The 16,327-nt window shown below is 53.6% G+C and overlaps 1 protein-coding gene across 2 annotated transcripts in view; it reads right to left on the reverse strand.

Moving 5' to 3' along the window:
* The window catches only part of CD82 (CD82 molecule), a 76,174-nt gene that overhangs the window by 34,098 nt on the left and 25,749 nt on the right, over positions 1-16,327 (reverse strand). For both annotated transcript variants that reach the window (XM_019659981.1, XM_019659980.1), the window contains exon 2: positions 5,002-5,083. In XM_019659981.1, the coding sequence (XP_019515526.1) occupies positions 5,002-5,064 (63 nt within the window). In that variant the 5' untranslated portion in view covers positions 5,065-5,083. The remainder of the gene's footprint in view (positions 1-5,001; positions 5,084-16,327) is intronic.

Below are 16,327 nucleotides of genomic sequence, written 5' to 3' on the forward strand. Positions count from 1 at the left end.
GCAGGAGGCAGAATAATAAACCACATCAGAGTATGGACTTTGAATTGAGAGAGACCTAATTCCAATCCCATTACTGAGAGCTGTATGACCTTTGACAAGTTGCCTACCCACTCTGAGCCTCATCTGTAAAAAGGGGATAATCGAGGTTTGTCCAGGAAGATGGTGGAGTCAGCTTGTCAAATCCCTGAACTTAAGCATGACAGAGACAGACAACTCTGGGAAGACGTCTTGTTAGGCAAAGAGTCCCCTTCTCACATGACAGGAGGAGGGTATGCACAAAGGCTGACCCTTGATATGTGGGACACACTCAGGTTCCCAGAAAGGTTACCATCACCCAAGGACTTGAAACGAAAGTTGAGTGGAGGGAGGACTGACGGATGAAATGAATATATATATATATATTCTACAAACGCACCCCCATGGGAGTGGTTTCACTCATATTATCTCATTGAACCCCACACTACCCTGCCAGGTGGAAAGCACGGCTTCATCATTCCCGTTTTGTAAGCAGGACCTCTGGGGCTCAGGAAGGTGGTGGCATTTGTCCTGGTCATATGTGGAACAGTGGCCCAGCTAAGCTTTGCTCTCCAGGCCCTGATTTTGGAGCCCTAAGTCCTCAGTACCTTGTAACACTGCTTCCTACCTGAGGGGCTGCCATCCAGGGGGCTCCCAAGTGGCCATCCTCTGCTCAGAGTTTCTGTCCTGAGCCACTGGCCATTGCAGTTCTTTGAATCCCCACTCCAGGTGGGCCCTGAATTGGACACAGGAATGGATAAATGAAACCCATCTCTGTCCCCAGGGTGCCTAATCTGAAGGAACACACACGAAAATGAGCGATTATACACCAGCATCGTCATGAAGCAGCACGGTGATTCCAGCCTCCAGCTTTCCTTTTAAGGGACAAGATGGGCTATTGGGAATATAGTTTCCAGTATTTAATAACGAAGTGAACATTTTCACAGTTACTACTTGCCAGAGATTGTGCTAAATGCTTCATGTCGCTCAGTTTATCCTTGTAATAACCCTCTGAGGCAAGCACTGCTTTTAACCCCATTGGACAGTTGAAGACACTGAGACTCAAGGTCCGAGACAAGGTTACAGATGATGGAGCTGGGATTTGAAGCCCAAACAGAGCCCCTGTGCTTTACTGTCAGGCTGTGCTGCCTGCAGAAACAAAGTTATAAATGACACACAACTAAAAGAACCTCGCCAAGGCCCAGCCTACTTTAATTGTGTTTTACAGCCCAGCCTCTGAACCCAACCAACTGTAGACATTCCGTGGCTGCACTAGGCACCCAGGACCGGCTTACACACCCATCCAAGAGCCTGGCTAGCTGTGGGCAGATGGATAACAAAGGTTAACATCTGGGCCAGAGCTGGAGTTCCTAAGAGACTGAGGCTGGGTGCTGGGTGTGGGCCCTCAGCAAGATGATTAGGAAGAAGGAGGGGGACGGTAATCAGGGACCCCACATGGCAGTGGGCAGGCTCTTCAGTAACAACATACCCTCCCCAGGCACTGGGCTCAGGGAGGAAGAGATGGGGCTCCTGAGATGCCACCTCCTCCAAGCAGCCTTCCCAGAACATTCTCCTGCAGAGACCCTCACAGAGCACTATCTGGCAGTCCTAATTATCTTGGCATGAATGGTTAGAGCAGGCTTCAGATGGATGTGGGTTCAAATCCTGGCTCTGTCCACCCCTAATTGCCACTTAACTTTTCTGAGCCTCAGTTCCTTCATCTGTAAAATGGGCTAATGCTTCCTACCTCCCAAGGCTGTGGTTCCTCAGCACCTCCCTAGGCCTAAGAGGCACTTTGGCTTCAGGGGTATTTGATGGAGAGGGGTGGGGGTCAGTGAGACACAGTCAAGTGCTGCACCCTCAGGTACAGAGACTCTCTCATGAGTCCTTGGGTGAAAACACAGAAAAGATGGGGGTGACTCTAAACTCCAAGAGCTTGAAGGAGAGTGGGGGGTAGTCTTCCTGGCTGAGACCCAAGTGAGGAGAGGGCAGGGCTCTCCGGGGGCCTCCCCTCTGTCCTTCGGTTCTTCCTCCTCAGGGATCTCTTCGCTTCTGTATGTTTCTGTCTCTGTCAGTGGCTTCCTCTGAGCGTTCCCCTCTGCCTGTCTCCTCCTCTTTCTAAGACCATCTCTCAAGTCTCTCCCTCTCATATCCTGAGAGGCCCTGAGCATCCAGAGTGTGCAGGACAACCTCCCCCAGCACACAGGCCCCAGCTCCAGCCTAGCCAGCCCTCTCCATGGCACGCACCCAGTGCCAGGGAGGACTGGCCCAAAAGAACCCATTGCCCCGGTCGACTGCAGGGTTCCAGACCCTCTGAGGCTAGGACGAAAGCTGCATCCATGTGGCATGTAGAGCCCACACTCTTATTCCCAAGCCAGGGCAGCNGGACCAGAAGGGGGAGGCACCACAGTACCCGCTTTCTCTGTGAATCACGACTGAGGCCTTGGGACACGCCCCACATTCACCACCCCTAGCCCTGCTAGACTCTCCCCACAGGGCTCAGCCAGGCGCTGGGACCCTCACAGCCAGCCAGCGTCATTCCCCTAGAATGGCCACAGCAGCACGCCCCACATTCACCACCCCTAGCCCTGCTAGACTCTCCCCACAGGGCTCAGCCAGGCGCTGGGACCCTCACAGCCAGCCAGCGTCGTTCCCCTAGAATGGCCACAGCAGCCTCAGGGTTTCTTTGGAAGTGAGAAAAGCTGACAGGGCAATTTTCTGGGGAACCTGGGGTCAGGAGGGCCTGTAGGCAAGGATGTACATGCGTACGCATGTGCACGTGTGAGCACACATGGCAATCAGAGAGAGTTTCCCGAACCACAAGTCCGATCATGTATCCACTTCCCACTGTGCTTTTATAAAACAAAGACCAGAATTGTTCCAGGTAGTCTGCAGGCCTGTGCCCTGGAGAGGCACGCTCGGCCCCACTTAGGTGCCTGCTGCCGGGACCCCGCTCTCCCCAGCCACAGGTGACTCCAGGGAGCTTTTGCTGACCACTCTGGCAAGGTCAAGTATCCGCTTTCCTAGGAGCCGTACCCTTCTTCCCCAGCACTACCTCAACCGCAATTTCAGCATCCATTTGAGTCAACATTTGATTGTAGCCCACTAGAACATGAGCCCCACGAGTGCAGAAACCATGGCTCTTCTACCTGGCACCCCCATTGGGTCTGAAGACACAGAGGTGTCAAATGGGCATTTGGTGAATGAGTGAGCAACAAACACACACTGTCCCAACTCTCTCCTTTCCCTCTTCCCCTCCTGTAATAAAAAGCTCCCCTTCTCTATCTCCCTCCCCCCCTTCCCCCCCACATCCTGATGGGCCATCCTGGGCCCCAGCACACAGGGAGTTAACACCTGACACCCGCCAGCCCTCTGGAGCAGCTGGGAGGAGGCCAAGCCCCCAAGACCAGCCCCCAGAGCTCTGGCCCAGAGAAGCGTTCCCAGTTGTCTGGCTGTACAGGGCAGCCTGGAAGCAGAACAGAAAAGGACACCTTGGCCAAAACCATAAATCCCGCTCTGTTTCTCCACAGTCTCTACCCCTCCCTCCCACTGTATGTGGGGAGAAGGGCTATCACCAGCCCTGAATCCCCAGCCCTGTCACCCTCTAGGCTATAGGTCAGACCCCTCTCTCCAGTCCCTAGAGCCCCTAGGAATGGAGGCATAGCACTCCCATGCCCTGTCCCCCGGTTCTGGCCACGGGCCCTTGAAACCAGGCCTCAGTCTGGGAGCCAAGGGCCCGACAGGGAAGGCTTGGCTCCGGCTGCCCAAGCAGCTGCTTTCTAGAGGCCTGGGCCAGCCAGGAGGGAACTGACCACCAAGCCGGGAAAGCCCAGGTGCCCAGGCCCTGCCCGGGGTGGCTTCCAGGCCTGGCTGCCGTTACTGGAGGGCCACAGCCACAGCAGGGCCTCAGCACGGTCCTCATGGAGGGAGCTGGGCTGGAGTGGAGCCTGGGTGGACGAACAGCAGGGCAGGTAGCCCAGGGCTGTCCATGTGCACGTGTATACACGTGTGTTTGCATGTGCCAGGAACACACTTTTAAGCATCTGCGTGTTGGCTTCAAGTTATGAGGGGGAATATGGAATGATTCTTTATTTTCTGAACTTTCCACAATCTTATGTAACTTGCAATGTAAACCGATTTTTTTCCCTCCCCAAGTAATTCATGTCTATTATAGAAAATATGGAAAATGCAGAAGCATAAAGAATAAACCCAAAATTCCCAGGAATCCCAACGTTAACATTCAGAGGTATTTTTTTCTCCTCTCAAAATATTTATGTTTGTGCATAATTTTTAAAAATAAAATTGGATCAAAATAAACCTCTTATTGTACAACCTGGTTTTTTAACAGCATAGGGCGAACCAACAACATGGAGAGGCCGCGGCCTCCAGCAGCACTCTGGGGCTGTGAAGGCTGCTCTGAACCCTACCCGCATCGCACATGCACAGACACACTCTCACGTATGCACACTCATACGCACATACTCATACACACTTTCTCTCACACACACACATGCTTCCTCACACATATATACAGGTACACACACACACACACACACACACACACACACACACAAGCATCCTGGCAACTCCAGGCAAAAGGAGTGAGTCGGTGCCAGGCCAGAGAGGAAAGTCAAGGCCCCAGGAAAACCAGCTCCAGATGTGTCTGGCGCTTCCATCTGGGCGTCGCCCTGGCTCAGGGGCCCGGTGGGGCCTGCCAGGGTGGGTCTGAGGAAGGGGGACTGTCTCCACTCGGGCCCAGAGCCCAGCCTTCTCTTGCCCACCTTCGGGGAGCTTGGAACACGGCGCTCCACAGAGCCAGCTGGGAACGCCAGGAATCTCCTCACCGCCCCCATCGGTCTGTTCTCAGCCCCACTTCCCCTCAGCCACACCCCACCACCAGGCCTAGCATCTCCGGTGGGTCTCAGGCTGGGATGCCCCCAGAAGAGTCTCTGTTGGAGGCAGTCAGGAGGCGCTGGCTATACTTACAAAGAAGAGCAAGTTGAAGAGGAAGAGGAAGTATTTGGTGACCTTGATACAGGCTGATCCCATCGTGCTGGTCTGGGAGCTCCTTGGGGAGGAGAGAGAAAAGGCAGGTTAGTGCAGGTGGGACAAGCGCGGGGCCGGGGGGGAGGGAACCAATGCTGACGGGAAACCACCATCTGCTGGCCCCAAATCCTCCCGACTTGCCCTTACAACAACCCCATGCGTTAGGTACTAACACGAAGTCCTGTTTTATGGCACCTTGAGGCCCAGAGAGGATAANGGTGGAGGTGGGGACCAGGCAGGTTTATTCTCCTCGATTTATAATCAAGGAACCCAAGGCTCAAGAGGCCACATGCCTTGCCCAAGGCCCCCAGCTTTCTCTTGTTGCTGCCCTGGGAACAGTGGCTGCGGGGAGCGCGGGGCAGGAAGAACAGAGGGCAGCCTGGAGACCACCTCAGGGGGAGCCCAGGAGCTCCGTCCCTCCCACGTGCCCAGGAGGCCTGGAGAGCGGGGTGAGACCGGGCCCACCGCCTTTAAAAAGGCCTTTTCCCTTCAGGTTCACACAAGTCCCCCTTCCCCAGCTGGGCCTCATCTGCAGGAATAAACACCATCAAGGGCATGTTTAGTCTTCCACCAGGATTTACAATGTGCTGGGAAAGAAAAAATAAATCATTCATTCCAACTCGGAGGATAGAGTGACGCCAGAACTTCCCGAGCAAAGCCAGAAAACTCCCCCCCCTGCCTTTCAGAAAAGGAGGCGGGCCAAGGTGAGGCGGGCTGGGACCAGGGGGCATGAGGTGTGGAGCCTGGGGGGGGTGGGGAGGCAGCGAAGGGGACAGTGGGTGTGAGGGACAGAGTCTAGACTGGAATCAGGAGAGCTGATTCTCTACACAAGCCCTGCTCTGGGCTGCGGGGCGCCTCTGAGGCGTAGGTCCTGGTCGTCAGCCAAGAAGAGATTATACCAGCTCGTGGGGAGGCAGCGTGGTGTAGAGCGAGCACGGGCCTTGGGTCAGAGGGACCGGGATGGAAATCTCCACTTTGAGGCCTCCGAACTATGTGTGACTGTGGCCAAAAGTCACTTTGCTTTCCTGGGCCTCAGTTTATTAAAGTGGACACTGCTTGTAAAACGGAACCGTGCAACATCAGGTTGCTAAGTCGGCTCCTGGTATGTGGTTGGTGTCCACAGATGGGCGCCATCTTTGTTATTGTGAGATGGGGAAACAAACACACAGGGGAAGAGAAAGTGGACAGCCCGAGATCCCTGCAGAGTTGATGCACTTCTGAGTCACAGGCACCAGCTCACTGGAGCCCAGTTCTTGACCGCCCTGATTATAAGGTACCACTGACTGGGTCCCAGAGAAGCCCAGGTGCTGTAGGGCAGAAATGAAGACTTGATCCTACAACCCTTTCCCTGGGAAAGGAGTATCCCTGCCCCAAACATTTGCTTCCTCTCCGATAGCCAAGGAAGCTTCCTTTTGGCTACTGAAACCCTACTTCCCCTTTTGCCTTGGCTGCCAAGAAGTTTAGTGTTCAAGTTAGCTCTCAGCTCCGTGAGCACCTCATCCCCTGGCTTCAGGAACAACGGTCTTCTTCTCTCTCAGTTTGATTTTGATTTCTGATCTCTCTCGTATTGATTTTATCTATCCTGTGCCTAAGTCAGACATCAGCTCCAATTCTCCTGGGAAACAGGCTAGGTGTGGATTATAAGTAAGTAAGGCAGATTCAGGTAGGAACCACCATAGTGAAGATTTCACCAGCGTGAACCCAGAAGCCAAGCTGCCGGGGTTCAAATCCCGGCTCTGCTACTTACTAGCTGTGTGACCCTGGGCCAAGTTGCTTAACCTCTCTGTGTCTCAGCTTCCACATCTGAAAATGAGGGTATTCGTCTCTAGGACCTCATCAAATTGTTGTGAGGACCAAATAGTAAATGCAGTCTGTGCACAGCATTTAGCACCAGTATCGTTCTAAGGTCTAATAAGTGTTAGCTATTGACAGGGTAATGTTTTCTCAGGTCTCTTTTAAGAGGGATCTGAGGCAACTTGACCTTCCAGTGTTAAAATGCGGGCGCCTACCTGGTGCCAGCTTTGCCACCCACTCGGTGGAAAGAGCGGTAGCACTGGAGGAAGGCAGGCCCCCAGGCTCAGCTGGGCCACGGGTAAACTCCCACTGCAGTTACGGAGCCTGGCCTCTCACCCGGCCTGGGTGCCCTCATCCCCTCAACCTGTAGGATGAGGCTTCTCACACTATCTTGAGAGAGTGCGGTAAGGGTCAATGAAAGAATAAATGTAAAGTGGCCAACACTATACCCAGTATATGGCGCGTGCCAATCCGATGTTGGGGGTTAGAGTTACTATTAGTGGTGCTGTTATTGTTATTCATTCCTCTGAGCATCTGTTTCCCTGTCTGACCACATAACACTTATCATCCAGAGCTGTTGTGAGGATGAGACAATGTGTGTGAAGCTTCTAGAAGACATCATGTGCACATAGTGGGTGTTCCATACAGAGCTGTGATAGTCACAACTGACCGGCTCACCCAACAGCCGTTCCTGGCTCCTTTCNGAGATTAAATTACATAATGTGGGTAAAGTGCCCGGCACGAAGCAGGCTTTCAATAAATGGAGGTTACTGTCACAACTCATAATGCTGCACAGTAATTTTCTACTCACTTGTCCACCTCCCCTGTGGGCTGTGATACCTTGTGGGGAAAGACACTGCATTATTTATGAGAACAAAGTAGCCTCCCAGAAAATGTTGCCGACTAGAGGATGGGTGGATAGAGGAATGGAGGGAGGGAGGGACAGACGGATAGAGGAATGGAGAGGTGAAGGCGAGGGGGAGGAACTTCCACACCGAGACTTTTTAAGTGCTCTGCCACCCAAAGGGGGTCTGAGATCCACTTGTCATAGTTCAGCTGAGACTATTTTCAGTCCTCTTTTGTCCCACCCAAGGGGTAGGGAGGGGGTCGTGTGGGGTGAGCACCCTGAGCCAGCTCTGAATGCCAGGACCTGCTGCCAAGGCGCCCTCACCTTCCCCAGAGCCCCTGGGCACAGGAAGTGGGGCTGGAGAGGAGAGGGTGTCTGTCAGAGAACCCCTTCTCTGTGTTGGCCCCCTGTGAGCTTGCACCTAGAGAGTAGGAGGTTTGGTTTGTCCCTCAGCTGAGCACGGGGGAGGAGCCTTCCAGCCTCAACCTAGACCCCAATGTCCCCACATACCCTTGGGGAAACCTAGTGATGCAGTCACATTGTGCCTCTAGGCCCAGAGTTAAGAGGCACAGGCTGAGCCTCTGATCTGGTAGGACACTCAGTAGGAGACCCAGCACAAGTGACTGCCCCCCACTCCAACCTCCTTATCTGTCAAATGACAGGACCACAGCAGCATTTTGCCAAGCGGTTCCTCAGAATATGAGTCCTAGGAGATGTGCTGTTAACAGAAAATGTTGCTGTCACAGAGTTCGTGGAGCACCAATTCTCCCTGAGAGTCACTGTCCATTAGGCTATAAACACTGCTGACTTAAAACCATTGTTCACTGAATAGCCCTCAGCACCCCGTGGCACACATGTTAGGAAATAAACACCAACTCATAGGCTCGAGGTCCTTGGGGGCTGGCACGCCAGGATTCTAAGTGCTGCAGATTGAGAGGAGGGGAGGAGGTGGCCCTTCAATCCACCATCTCACTCCGACTAGACACCGAAAAGCCTCAGTCGAGCCTCCCTCCCTCTTCCTCATCCCCCTCATCCCACAGCCCAATCCAGCACCTCTCCCGGCCCCACGCCTCACCTCCTACCTGGACCAGGACAGATCCTGGGCTGGTCGCAAGTTCCACTCCACCCTCACCACTCGCCCATCCGTTACCCACACCTTATGAAGGGCTTTGGAAAATGCAAACCAGACTTTGTCACTCCCCTGCCTGCAACCCTGCGATGGTGATGTACGCGACATGCTTGCCGTAGAATTAACGCTCTCATGTGGCCGGAGGCGCCCCGCCTGGTTTGCCTTGTCCCTTCTCTTTCAGCACCTCCCTCCTTCCCATGCTCACATCAATTCCTCAGGCCACAAAGGCCACTCTTTCCTGTTGTTCAGGTATAGCAGGCCCTTTCCCACATCAGTGCCTTTGGCCTGTGGTTCTTCCAAGAGCACCCCGCCCCCAAAGCCAGGCTGGCTCCTTCCCTCCTGTAGGCGAGTTCCCTCCTCCCAGAGGCCTTCCCTGAACACCTGATCTACGCAGCGGGCTTCCCCTCCAGCTGCCCAGTAGAATCAAAATATGCCAATACCCAGCGCCCCGACCCTGCCCCACCAGGTCATCAGAATCCCAATGACTCTTAAGGAGCAGCAGCTTTCGCACCTGGGCCTGTCACATGCCCCGTTCACTGCAGTTATCTTATTGGTTCACTAGTGTATCTGGAGCCCCCATTAGAATATGGATCCTTAGGGGAGGGGCTGTGTCTGTCTCATTCACCCTATATCCCAGAGCCTAGAACAGTGCCTGGTATGTAGCAAGTACTTGATAACTATTTGCAGGAAGCAGGAAAGGAAGGGGGATAGTCTGGAGAGGTAAGGAAAAGGTTCTTAAAGAAGGCAAACCAACTTTGATCCTGCAACTGGAGGTTTCATGTCCTTAGAAATGACATCGCTGGCTTGGGGGGGGGTTGCTTCCCCCCAAGATTGGGTTTCAAACTCCTTTGGGTCAGAAAAGCCAATGGAAGCTGTGAACCATCTCCCAAGAAAGATGCACACAGCTAGGCAAGCACATGCTGTCATCAGGTCAGGGGTCATTAACCACAGAAAGCCAGGAGGTTCTTACACCCCCCATCTCCTGTTTGTTTAGAGTAGTGGTTCCCAATCATGGACGCACCCTGGAACTACCCCGGGAACTGTAAAACTTGCTGGTGCTTGGGCCCCTCCTAGAGGTGCTGATTTAATTGGTCCTGGGGTGAAGCCCAGGTATCAGGGTTTTTTAAAGCTCTCCTGGGGATTCTAATGTGTGACACCCACTGCTCTGGGCCCCACCCCCAGCACGGCTCAGTCCCTCTGCTTAGAGTGAGATGCACGTGGGTCTGGGGTCCCGAGTACTGCAGGTCCTGGCCAGGGAGAATCTCACACATGAAGCTCCTGGCGCCTCTGCTCCATCCTTGACTTCCTGGAGACACCATCCCCCAGAGCAACGTCTGCTGTGCAGGGGAACATCTTTAAGACCAGTGCATTTTTCAGAGGGGCCAGAGAAAGCAAGGGCCTTCAGGTCACACAGCAAGATCGGCGCTGAGCACACGGTGGAGGACTGGGGGATTCTGAGTCCAGAGATCTTCTTCACCTGTTGCCCTGTCCCAGCTCACCAGGCCTTTGGCAGAGAGAGGTATCAGAGCTGAACTCGGAGCCACCCAGTGGCCCCTGGTGCCCTGCCCTGGATCTGCGATATATCAGCCACATAACCTGGGAAGACACTGCAGAGCTGCCTCCTTATCAGTGAATGAGGACACTAACCCCACCCACCCCCACACTGGTGTGAAGGTGACCTGCACTCAGGCTAGCACTTACTAGGACTTCAGTACTAGGACTTCAGTCCCTGCTGGCACCCTGGCCCTCTCCTTCTACTCTCCCTGCTTGAAACGAAAGCCAAATCTGCAGCGTCTTACCAGCTGTGTGGCCTGGGACAATCACTTCACCGCTGCTCCTCAGCTTCCCCCCCTATAAAAGGGACTTAATAATGGGCTACAGTGAGGCTTACATGAGTTAGTGTCTATAAAGTGCCTGGCACCCAGTAAATGTTAAATAAATGCTACCAATTATGATAATGATGTTGTTGGTTTCCTGACCAATAGTCCGAAGCCCCCTGGAGGACTTGATCCAGCCTCCAGATGAGTGCCCAGTCTGGAGGTCTCTGTGCCAGAGGGCGATCACTGCTGCACTGGGGCAAGGGGGTGAGGGTTAAGTTAAATAGAGCGGGGCTGAGCTGNAAGTCCCAGTGAACCCCAGCAATCTAGACACCAGGACCACGCGTGGGGAGTCCCTCTCACCCCCAGTCTCCCCACCCCATGCCCATGTGTGGCCACAAACTGAACCTAGCGGCTCTGTGGGGCTCGGTCTGCTGCCAGGGGCACCCTCCTTTTTATCTTCTGGCCCTTTCCCGTGCTCAGTGCTCGCCCCCTCTGCTCCAGCCCAGCCTGGGGACTGGGAGTGTCCCAAAAGCCAGTCTCTGGGGAGAGAACCCTCCATGAACTTGACTTTCAAAGCCCAACCAGAGTTCAGCTCCAAGGCCCCCTGCGGCAGGAGCCTTCCTGACTCCCCCAGGCAGACTGACGGGACCCCACTTCATGGCAACCACTGTGGAACCCTTCTTAATAGCCATTCCACTGGGTTTAATCACCACGTGTGTCTCTGGTTAGGCTGTGAGCTTCCGGAGGGCAGGGCAGGGTTGCATACAGCTTGTATCCCTGACAGCCTGTAGCACCAGGAGCTAAGGACTCGGGGAATGACTGAGTTCATAAACTCAACTGTAAATGTAGAAGTAAAAAGGCAAAGAAATGGGGGGGGGGGCTGGCGGCATAGACCCAGGCCCAGGAATTCCCTGCCTCTCTCCCTCCACCAGGCCTAAGCCCACCTCCCCAGGTAGAACTCCAGCCAAGAGCCACGATGCCACCAAGTCAGCTAAGTCTGGGGGAATACCTGCCATCCGAACAAAAACCACAGGTTCTCCTGGGTGTGGGGTGTTGTATCACCCTACAAGGTTGGCCTTTACCTGGCCTGGGCCCACCTGGGGGATAATCCACCTTGAAGGTCCCAGCATGTCACCACCCATCTCTACCACCAGCCCTGGATTCACACCTCGGCCATCACCCCAGAGCCTTGGGTGCAAGGCCAGCAGCGGCCCAGAAGCCCTCAGCCTGGGGTGAGCACCTGGCTCAGGCTCTTGGTCAGCCCTGCTCTACTGTCATTAAAGACCAGACCTGGGACCCTGAGGAAGGCGAACGGTGGACTTGCTTCAGGTGTAAAAATTAAGGGGCTACCACAAAGCTTAGTAACCAAGATACGTAAGAGCTTATAGCAATTTTTTTTTCAATCCAAATTAATGGAAAAAAAAATCCATGATGCACAAAATATCAAACTTTTAAATTAAAACAGGCTCAGTATTAACTGATTTTTCCTTCTGAAAAGGAGGGGAGCCCCAACGTGGCGCAGTGTGGTGCTGTTTCAGACCCTGAAGTGAGTCCCTCTGAAAGACAATAGCAGGTGACGGCCACAAAGATGAAGGCGTGATGACCACCCCACATGTGCCCCCCACTACCCTCCAGCAGCTCACTTGTCCCCTCCTCTCTTCTTGGCAGATGGGCCCTGCTATTGTCCTCATTTTACAGATGGGGAAACTGAGGCCCTGACCTTGCTCAAGGTCACCCAGCTCATCCATCAGGGGCTCAAAGCCAGGTCTGACTGCTACTCTGGGCCAGATGGTGGCATGTCAGCTGCAGGGATACTTNAAAGAGAGCCTTGGGGCCACTTTCAGTGCTCACAATACAAGTGAGCAAATCTTACCACCACTGCAATCGTGTAAGAAACACATCCAGATATGACCCACCCAGGAATCAAGAGATTTAGAGCCCCAAGTCCTCCTTTTTGTCTGGCAGATGAGGAAGCCAAGGCCCAGTGAGAACCAGCGCCTGCCATAGGATTCCACGTGCTGGCGTGACAGGCTCCCATTCTCTTAAGGCCTTAACACCCTGGAGCTTGGACTGATCCCTCGCATTTGGGGGAGGGAGGCCAGAAGCATTAGAGGAACGCAGGCAGTAGCCACCCCTGGCCAGACTGTGGCAGAGAAGGGACAGCACTTTACAGTATGTATCATGCCATTCACACTGTCCTTCATTTACTCTCTCTAACACCCCACCCCTGAGCCATTATTATTCTCCATTTAACAGATGAAGGAACTGAGACTCAGAGGTTCAGTGGCTCACCTAAGGCCACACAAGTGAGTGGCTAAGCCCTGATTAAAATTCAGGTCTGACTTGAGACCAGAACGCCTTCTTCCTCACCTGCTGCCTAAGGGAACAAGGTGGAAGGTGGAGGCTGCCCACCTTACCGCACCTGTGTCTGCCTGCCCCTCCATCCCGCCCCAGCTTTGAGGCCTGAGTCTCGGCTTCCAGTCAGGAAGGAAAAGATCAGTCCCACCAAATCTGGCCAGGGTACTCCTTTGGTGTGGTTGATGAGGCTGATAGATATGGCCCTTCCCAGCAGGCTTTGTTCTGCAACCCAAGCAATGAGGCTAGTGGGCTTTCTGCATGAAGAAGGGGGCCACTCTGACGGAAAAGCATCCCGGGGAAGAGCACACACCCGGAGCCGTTCAGCCTTCACACCTGGCTCCCCTGCAGCCAAAGATGCAAGTTGAGGTGGAGCCATAGCCTCATGTCTCTCCTTCTCCATGGCTCCCTTTCTCAATTGTTTTTGATTCTCTTAGCAGGCTGCTTAGACTCCATGCAGACCCTGCTCCCTCCCAACACTGGGTTCTAAGGCTCACACCCTCAGATTCATAGTGCCAGAAAGGCCTCTGACATCACTTACTTCAGTCCCCATTTCTCAGATGAAGAGGGTGTGGCCCAGAGAGGACCATGCATCCCCACCCTTCTGGGGAAAGTGTATGTTCAGTGTGTATAGTGGGGGCAGAGAGGGGATTGGTTAGAGCCATCAGTGCTTCCCATCCTGTTTCACGTCATCATACACATAAAGAAGTAGACATACTTATTCAGCACACTGGGGTGGAGAGACAGGACTGTACCTGGTGTGCAGGGCCTGGCCCAGGGCTCTGTCCCCAAGGGCTGAGGAGACATCTCAACACATCTGTAATCCATTCGGGCACATCAGTTGGGAAGCCCTAGGTTGGAGGCATCTTTAGGAAGACGAGATGCTGTCCAGGAATCTCAGATTCCAGGGGCTTTAACAAGAGGACTCAGATTCCCAGGTAGGCTCTCAAGAGTCAGCCACCTTTTGAGGACCCCTCCCCGGCCCCATAGCAGGAGGCAGAATAATAAACCACATCAGAGTATGGACTTTGAATTGAGAGAGACCTAATTCCAATCCCATTACTGAGAGCTGTATGACCTTTGACAAGTTGCCTACCCACTCTGAGCCTCATCTGTAAAAAGGGGATAATCGAGGTTTGTCCAGGAAGATGGTGGAGTCAGCTTGTCAAATCCCTGAACTTAAGCATGACAGAGACAGACAACTCTGGGAAGACGTCTTGTTAGGCAAAGAGTCCCCTTCTCACATGACAGGAGGAGGGTATGCACAAAGGCTGACCCTTGATATGTGGGACACACTCAGGTTCCCAGAAAGGTTACCATCACCCAAGGACTTGAAACGAAAGTTGAGTGGAGGGAGGACTGACGGATGAAATGAATATATATATATATATTCTACAAACGCACCCCCATGGGAGTGGTTTCACTCATATTATCTCATTGAACCCCACACTACCCTGCCAGGTGGAAAGCACGGCTTCATCATTCCCGTTTTGTAAGCAGGACCTCTGGGGCTCAGGAAGGTGGTGGCATTTGTCCTGGTCATATGTGGANGTCAGGCACAGCCAGGGCTGGTAGTTAACCATCGGCAGAGAGAACACAGGCCGGCTCCCTGGGGGACCTGAGAGGGGCTGAGATCCCTACCTCGATTGCCACCAACGGGGCATTAGCACCTTGAAGGAATAACTACAAAGCTGGAGTGTGGGTGGGAGAAGGGCCTGGTCCAGCTCCACCTTCCTGATCACAGGGAGAATGTTCTGGAGCTCAGGAAGAGCCCTGGCCGGCCCACCCCACTCTCAGGGTGCCAGGGCAGGGCTGCCTCTGCCCAGCTCCTCGCAGGAGCCCCCAAGTATTCAGGCAGAGCCCCTGCCGGGGGAGGGTGGGGCTTCCTTTTCATTCCAGGCCCTCACCACTCTGGCTCTCAGCAACCAACATGAACCAGAGGAGCAGTCAAATTGCACTTTTCCTAAACTTCCTGGGTTTGGGTTCCAACCAGTCCTCCCAGGAACTACTCCCAGAAAAAAGGAATCGGCACTGCCTGGAAATCCACTGCATATCAGCCGCAACAAGGCCCGTGATCTGAACCATCTTGCTTAACTTGCACAACAGCCCCACGAGAACAGACTTCCAGCCTGATTTGTCCCTGAGGCCCAGAGAGGCTAAGAGGCCTTGGAGGTGCTCAGCAGGCAAGGCCCAGGGCTCAGACCCCAACTCGGGCCCTTCCCCTGGGAGGCCAGCCGAGCAGAAGGATCTCGGTTTCTCAGAACATTTCGGGGATACCAGTTCCTGTCCTCACCCAGGGTTTCAGGCCAGCCCGAATCTGAGAAACCTGACACAGGAAGGGACCTGTGAATATCCCAGGGTGACCCACCCACTGTGCATCGCAGAAATATCTTGGTCTCACTGGGCCAAACAGGTACCAGTGAAGGCGGAGGAAGTGGTCCAGACTGAGCGGGACCGCAGACCACGAGAAATGGGGTTCTAATCCCGGGTCTGCGGCTAACAGCCTCTGAGCCTGGGCAAACCATTCTCTGGCCTCAATTTCTTTCTCTGTAAAATGGAACTAAGCCCTACTTCTTAAACATGTTATAAGGATTAGATGGTATTATAAACATATTTATTTAACAATTATAATAATTTAACATTATAAACATTATTATTTAACCATCAGTTATGTGGGGTTTACTATTCACTATGTTCTAAACTCTTTTTCTGTTCTAAACTCTTTTCGGATAGTAACTCATTTAACATCTCACCATAACCTTATGAGGGACATTCTATTATTAGCATCTTACAGATAAAAAGGAACAGAGAGGTGCAATAACTTGCCCAGCATCACACAGCTCATAGGTAGTAGAGCCAGGATTTGAACGCTGGCAGCCTGTCTCCAGATGCTGTGCTCTTAACCACTGTGCTTGCTTCTGCTCGTTATGGTGCAAGCCTGAGGTGGGCCACAGGGCCCCGTGGTACAGGGGCTCAGGAAATGAGGGCTCGGGAGCCATGCCACCCAGCTCACACCCCAGCGCCCCACCTTCCAGCTGTGCGCCCTTTCGATCAGTTACTCCCCCTCCCCGTGCTTCAATTTCCTCCACTGTATCCTGGGGACAGTGGTGCAGCGAGGATGCCATTAGGTAAGGGAAGAGCTGTGTCACGCAGCCTGGCGCACAGTAGGTCAGGAGCCCTGTGTGCCCGGCTCGGACCCTCACTTGCTGTATGACTCTGAGCAAGTCTTTTTCCCTTGGCTGAGCCGCAGCTTACCCAAGGCTACGGTGACGGGGCTAGCAGGTCAGATCCGTGTTTCTGAACCATGGCTGCCTGGGGAAC

Source organism: Hipposideros armiger, unplaced genomic scaffold (genome assembly GCF_001890085.2).
Source record: "Hipposideros armiger isolate ML-2016 unplaced genomic scaffold, ASM189008v1 scaffold_309, whole genome shotgun sequence".
Taxonomy (NCBI): Eukaryota; Metazoa; Chordata; class Mammalia; order Chiroptera; family Hipposideridae; genus Hipposideros; species Hipposideros armiger.